Here is a 7234-nt window from a genome sequence, read left to right as displayed (position 1 = left end):
TTCTCTGGGAATTCCATTCCAGCCTCACCCCACCCTCCCAGCCAGGAATTCCTTCCCAATATCCCATCTAACCCTGCCCAGAAAACAGGGAATGGGACTGCTCAGGAGCAGGTGGACAGGGAAGAGGATGAGCCTGGAATGCAACTCCTCCCCCACCCAAACCAGGCTGTTTGAGGTGCCTGGCAAAGGATCCCTTTCCCAAGGGATTCTGGGAACAGGGACCAACCTTGGCCGCGTAGTGCAGGGCCGGGATCCGCAGGGAAGTGGCTCTTCCATTGACATCCACCCCCAGCTCGGACACCAGGAACTGGATGGATCCATCCTGGGCTGTCACAGCTGCCCTGTGCAGGGCCTGAGCTCCCAGGGCATCCATGGCTGTGGGACAGGCCTGGAATTATGGAAAGTCATGGAATTAATACACAGGGAACTCAGAGCCTGAGCTCCCAGGGCATCCATGGCTGTGGGACAGGCCTGGAATTATGGAAAGTCATGGAATTAATACACAGGGAACTCAGAGCTGAGCTCCCAGGAGATCCATGGCTGTGGGACAGGCCTGGAATTATGGAAAGTCATGGAATTAATACACAGGGAACTCAGAGCTGAGCTCCCAGGGCATCCATGGCTGTGGGATAGGGCTGGAATTAAGGAAAGTCATGGAGTTAACACACAGTGCACTCATCCCCAAGGATATCACCCAATTTCTCGAGGGTTAGTGGTGACTCAGGGCTTGATAAAACCTGGGAGGCACCAACCCTTCCAGTGATCCCAGTGCTGCTCCATGGCCAAGGTTAATTGAGGGAATTAAACCAACTCTCCCACCTTCAGAGCCCGAAATGTGAGACTGAAACCGTCAGGGAACATCCCAGTCCCATGGGAATGAGCCCTGAGGGGGCCCCAGCCGGCTCAGATGGCTCAGCAATCAATAAATGATCAATAAATAATGCAGGGGGCTGGCTCCTGCCATCAATAAATGATCAGTAAATAATGCAGGCTGGGAGGGTGGGGAGGGGCTGGAATGAATCTCCCACAGAAGCTGTGGCTGCCCCTGGATCCCTGGAAGTGTCCAAGGCCAGGATGGAGCAGCTTGGGATAGTGGGAGGTGTTGGGGTTGGAACTGGATGATCTTTAAGGCCCCTTCCATCCCAAACCATTCCATGATCTCCCATCTCTCCCAGCTCAGGGGTGTTTGTTCCTCAGCTCTAAGAATTGACTCTCAAACTGTTTTTTCCCTCTGGTGACAAATCCAGAGGAACTGGGGCCTGTTTGTTCTCCTGTTTGCTCAGAGAGGATTTGATCCCTGGCTCTGCCCAGTGCAGGAGTTCCTTCCCTGCCAGGAGCAGAGATTCCATGGATTTATATTTCTCTCAGTGCCTGAGCGGTGCTGGGGGACATGTCAGGACAATAAACATGGTTTTTAGTCATTTTGAGACCCAGCAAAGCCCAAAAGGCTTCAGAGAAGCCTTTCAAGATCTCCTGGGCTTGGACACCTGGAGATCCCAAGAGGGATTTCAGGCAACCTCTGGCCCCTTCTCTCTGTGCTGGGCAGCACCCAAGGGGCAAAGCTTGTTGCCCAGAGGAGCTGTGGCTGCCCCTGGATCCCTGGAAGTGTCCAAGGCCAGGATGGAGCAGCCTGGGAGAGTGGGAAGTGTTGGGGTTGGACCTGGATGATCTTTAAGGTCCCTCCAACCCAAACCATCCCAGCATTCCATGATTCCTGCCCCAGGGTGAGATCTTCACCTGGATCCGAGTCCTGGTGACCTTGCTCACCTCCAAGGGGAATCTCCCTTTTTATACAATCCCTTTTCTTTACAATCTGGGAATTTTCTTCTTTATGACACAAATTTTCCTTCTTCCCTGTCCTGGCAGGGGCAGGAGAAGTTTTTTTTGGGCACCAACCTGGTGTTTTTCCAGGAGCATCCGGGCGATGTCGAGGTGCCCGTTCTGGATTGCATCCATGAAGGGAGTGACTCCACACTTGTCCCTGCTGTCAGGTCGGTAGTGGCACCTGGGAGAGGGGAAAAAAAGCAAGGACAGAGCTGTTGGCAGCAATCAAATCCTCATGGAAAGAGGCCATCAACACTGGGATCAAAAATGGAACATATAAACCCTGCTGGATAAACCTGTCTCGGTGTTTTAGGGCCTGGGGGTTTTTTTTGGGGGGTCAGAGATTTGGGCAAGCCAGGCTTCTGCAGATGATTCATAATTCCCTTTCCCTGTGCCCAGAGGGTCTCCAGGATGGGCAAGGTGTGCCCCCTGGAAGCAGGGAAAACACCTGGATCCTCGTGTAATGAGGTGGGAAAAATCAGAGCCCACAAATCTCACTGAGAAGAGAAAAAAACTGAATTAAAGTTGAATTAAGCCTGGCTCAAACCACAGAGCCAGGTATTAACAAGGCTGGGCTTAGCTGCAATTCCCAGGGAAAGGGAACAGCGTCAGGCATGACTGGGCTGATTTAAAGCCACTCCACAGCCCAAAAACAAAAGATAAGCCCAGCCTAGCAAAGCTGCACCCCCGGCGCTGAGCCGCCAGAAATCCGCCGCGTTGTTGTTGCCCATCCGGCCTCGGGAATGAATCAGCAGGGAAAAGAAAGGCCGGGTTACATAACTGGGGGTTGTGTCACAGCCGTGGCAGCACATCCAGGGAGAGCCCTTGTCCCCGAGGCCTCCCCCCAGCCAGCTGGGAAAAACCTGGAGCGCGGGGAGAGAGCGCCGGGATCGCGGCTGCTTCCCCAGTGGAAGCGGCACAAGCGGCCTTTGTGTCCCCCCGGCCTGGCAGAGGGTGGGAGGAGGGGGAGGAAAAAGCTGGGAAGAGCCTGCTTACCGCTCCAGGAGCAGCTCCACGACCCGGGAACAGCCGTGCATGGCTGGGAGAGAGAGGGAATACACGGATCAGTCGTGGGAATACACGGCACCCACCCACCCACCGGTGATCAGGGTTCTGATCCTTCTGGCTCGGTCGTGGATCAGGGAAAGGGCTCCAAGAGGCTGGGAATTGGGAGTTTTTGACTTGGTGCTTTTGGCTGTAATTAAAAAAGCCTTTCCTTTCCTTGATCTCCCAGGAAAACGGGAGATAAAGCAGGGAAAAGATACGACACAGGCGCCGTTTGGCTCTACCTGCAGTAGATTAAACCGAATTTAACCGGCACAAAGAGCCTTTTCTCCCAAAGATTTGTCGATTCCCGATGGTAAATCCAGGGAGAAGAAGAAGGGACACAAAGCAGGGAGCCGGGGGAAGAGCTGGGATGGCATCTCCACCCCTCCTCAGCCACTCCCATCCCATCATCCTAAGGAAGGATCCTCACCCAGGCACCGGCTCAGAGGGAAAAACAACAACAGCGGGGGAGGATTTGAACACCCTGCCCTGAAATATTCCCGGTTCATTCCCATTTTTTAAGCATTTCCCATCACACAGCCTTTTTTTTTTGTTGTTGTTGTTGGTTTTCCCTGCGGGTCATTTTGTAAAACAAATGGAATATATTAAGGAAAATAATAATAATATCAAAGGAAGCTTGGAGCTGCTCCCTCAGGAGATGGGAAAAGGGCCCCTGGGAAATGTGTGTTACCAGGAACAACCTTCAGATGCTCCTTGAAATCCCAATCCCATCGTCCCAGATTTTGGCTCTTCTGAGCCCTGAGCTGATGGAAACACAGGCTGGGAATTTCGGGGGGATTTTCGAATGGATTGGCTTTAAAAAAATAAAAAATCCAATTTAAAAAACCTCCATCCTTTGCCAGCAGCAGGAAAAGCTGCCACGCTCGGATCCTGCCGAATTCCACCCCCTCTCATTCCACCTTCCCAGCTCTCTTCCCTCAGGCTACGGATACAGGAAGCAGCAAAAGCTTTAAGGACCCAAGCCCAGGGGAGGAAAATGATCCAAGGATAAGTGTGCCAGGGAGCCAGCTGGACTGGCCACGGGTCAGTGAGCTCATATCCACACCCTTGGGATGGGAACTCATGGACATGGGAGTTTGTCTTGATGGGATTGCCCCTGGCAGCTCCAGCCCCTCCATCCCTGTGGATTTCCACTGGGATTGGGGAGGGGGAGGGAAGTGGGGATATTGGTACCTCCTGGAGCAGCTGCCTCTGGAATCATCCTGGTTTAAGTTCTACTGGGGGAAGTGGTGGTTTAAGCAGCTCCAGCCATTCCCACTTCCCAGTCGCTCCCACACCTGGATCAGCAAAAGACCAGGAATCAACCCAAAATCATGGATATGTGGCTTTTCCACAGGGAAGTCAGACAGAGGAGACAACACAGAGGAGGAGACCCCTCTTTGGAGCAGGAGAACTGGGTGCTGTATCCCAGTGTTGTCTGTATTCCCATATCCCAAGTGCTAGGAGGGAGGAGGCTTCCAGCTCCACATCAAAAATCCCTCTTTTCCCACAGGATAATCCTCACCCTGCTCCCGATCCTTTCCCCAGATCCCACCCCAACACCCAGCTCTCTGAGAGGGAGCTGCCAGCTCCAGGGAAACACAAAACCCGGGATGGGGCCGGGACAGGAGAACACACACCAAAAAAAAAAATCAGGATCCGGCGTTTCCCACTCGGGCAAAGCCTGAGACAAACAACTCATTCCCTTGTTTTTTCATTCCCAGGTCAGGCACAAGGACTCCAGGTGCAGTTGGTGCCCAAGGGCTGGAATTGTCAGTGCTGATGGAGCAGAGTGTGACGGAGAAAGGGCTGGAAAAGGAACGGGAATGACAGGGAAGGAGCAGCACATCCAACAGATTAATTACAGCACAGCAAGGTGGGGGGGGCTCACAACACCTCGGGTCTTTCCAGAGAGTCAATCCCTACTAAATTCTTTGGGAAAGGAGTTTGGAGCGGCCAAAAGTCATCCCTCCTGTGGAGATGTTGGAATATGCGGCCAAATCCCACTTGGGATGGGGATTGTGTCCTTCTGCTCCCCACAAACCTGGGGATGGTTGTGGATCCCTCGACCACGTCCCTCTCTGGACATTTCCTTTTAGATATCCTTTATATATCCTTTGAAAGCAAGGAAAAGGGCAGGGAATGGGAATTGGGCATGGTGGGCTCCAACTCCAGCAGCTCCTGTGTATTCCCAGCAGGGATGATCCCTCCCCTTTGCAGAAGGGAACTCTGGATATCTCACCATGGGATAATTCCTTCTTGAGAGCGAGGTGAGAACGGCAAAACCTCGAATCCATGATTGGAAACATGGAATCATTTGGCTTGGAAAAGAGCTCTGAGATGACAGAGTCCCAGCTGTCCCCAGCACTGCCACGGCCACCACAAATCCACCTCCCCAGGTGCCACATCCACGGGGATTTGAAATCCCTCCAGGGATGGGGACTCCACCACTGCCCTGGGCAGCCCCTTCCAATGTTTAACCGCCCTTTCCTTGAAGGAATTTTCCCAATATCCAACTTAGACCTCCCCTGGAGCAGCTTGAGGCCCCTGAGGACACTATAACTGATCAGAGGAGACCTGGGAGCCCCTGGCAGGGCCTAAAGGGGCTCCAGGAGAGCTGGAGAGGGACTGGGGACAAGGGCTGGAGGGACAGGACACAGGGAATGGCTTCCCAGTGCCAGAGGGCAGGGATGGATGGGATATTGGGAAGGAATTGCTGGCTGGGAGGGTGGGGAGGGGCTGGAATGGATTTCCCAGAGAAGCTGTGGCTGCCCCTGGATCCCTGGAAGTGTCCAAGGCCAGGATGGAGCAACCTGGGATAGTGGAAGGTGTCCCTGCCCATGCCAGGGGGTGGCACTGGAGGTCTTTAAGGTCCCTTCCCACCCAGACAATCCTGGCATTCCATGATTCTGGAGCCCCTCTGCTCTGGAGCCAGGCTGGGAGAGCTGGGAATGTTCCCCTGGAGAAGAGAAGGCTCCAGGGAGAGCTGAGAGCCCCTGGCAGGGCCTAAAGGGGCTCCAGGGGAGCTGCAGAGGGACTGGGGACAAGGCCTGGAGGGACAGGACACAGGGAATGGCTTCCCAGTGCCATCAACAGGCAAATCCTTGGATTTTCCCCAAGGGCAATTCACAGCTTTACACACCAGCAAGGAAAAGCATGTTGGGAGGTATTCCAAGATGTGGGAGCTTGGATATATCCATGACAGGGAGGCAGAGATGGACACCTCGTTCCAAGGAGGCCAAAGCCAGCGGAGGATCTCCTGGGAAGGATCCACCACTGTTTCCCTGTGGTTTTGCTTCTCCAAAATCCACACAAGCTGGAACAACATCCCTTTTTTCCCTAGAACAACATCCCTTCTTCCAGGAACAACATCCCTTTTCCCAGGAACAACATCCCTTTCCCATTCTCCCTCTTCCGACCCAGCTGCTTCCAAGGGGTCCCCCCTTTACCTGCCGTGTGCAGGGGTGTCCTCCTGATGGTGCTCTCCGTGTCCCAGATCCCTGGGGACACATCCAGGAGGTACCGGAGCACCTCGGGATGCCCCTCCCTGCTGGCAATGTGGAAGCAATTCCAGCCATCCTTATTCCTCAGCAGCGGGTTGGCTCCGTGCTCCACCAGGGATCTGATCACCTCCAGGTTTTTCCTGGTGCAAGCCATCATGAGGGGAGTCCTGGAAAGAAAATCCAGGACTCGAATCAATGGGATAACCCGGGAGACAGGGAGGAACAGGCCTGATGTCCCACCTGGATCCAGGTGCACAGGGATCCAGGGGATTTTACAGCACTGCTTTTCCATGCAAGGAATACAAAGTGCAGCTCCTTTTCCACACAATCCCTCAGAGCACTGAGGCTTTTTCCAAAGGTTAGGGAGCACCCAGATCCCGGTTTTTAAATCCATGGATGGATGGGAGGGCACTGTGGGCCTGTGACACAAATCCAGGCACGGGCAGCTCATGGAATCTTGGCCTCCCTCTGCTCCCCCTGATGTCAGATCCAGGCTGGCCCAGCCTCAATTCCCAGCACTGGAATGCTGCCTTTGGAATTGCGTCGGTTCAGCTCTAGAGGAGCTTCCCGGGCTTGGATTTGGGAGCAATAATTTATAACTTTTAGGAGAAACAGGGGGAAATAAGTGACAAAGCTGGAATTTATCCCAAAAAGACACTGGATCCTGGGCTGATCCCACAGTGTGGGCAGCAGGAGAGGGAGGGATTTCCCCTCTTTACCCTGCTCAGGTGAGATCCCACATGGAATTCAGGTCTGGAGTCCTCAACAGCAGAAGGATGTAGAGCTGCTGGAGCAAATCCAGAGCTGCTCCCAGGGCTGGATTCCCTCTGCTCTGGAGCCAGGCTGAGAGAGCTGGGAAT

At 53.8% G+C, this 7234-nt stretch overlaps 1 protein-coding gene across 1 annotated transcript in view; it reads right to left on the bottom strand.

Moving 5' to 3' along the window:
• ANKRD16 (ankyrin repeat domain 16) overlaps positions 1-6666 on the bottom strand; it is a 16160-nt gene extending 9494 nt beyond the window's left edge. Inside the window, exons 1-4 of the mRNA XM_017839335.1 lie at positions 6321-6666; positions 2821-2863; positions 1897-2005; positions 227-388 (exon numbers count right to left, since the gene is read on the bottom strand). Coding sequence (XP_017694824.1) covers positions 227-388; positions 1897-2005; positions 2821-2863; positions 6321-6666 — 660 coding nt within the window. The remainder of the gene's footprint in view (positions 1-226; positions 389-1896; positions 2006-2820; positions 2864-6320) is intronic.
• Positions 6667-7234: the final 568 nt, after the last annotated feature.

The sequence above is a fragment of the Lepidothrix coronata genome, unplaced genomic scaffold (assembly GCF_001604755.1).
Source record: "Lepidothrix coronata isolate B3197 unplaced genomic scaffold, Lepidothrix_coronata-1.0 Scaffold400, whole genome shotgun sequence".
NCBI lineage: Eukaryota > Metazoa > Chordata > Aves > Passeriformes > Pipridae > Lepidothrix > Lepidothrix coronata.
This window is presented reverse-complemented; position numbering and strand designations above follow the sequence as displayed.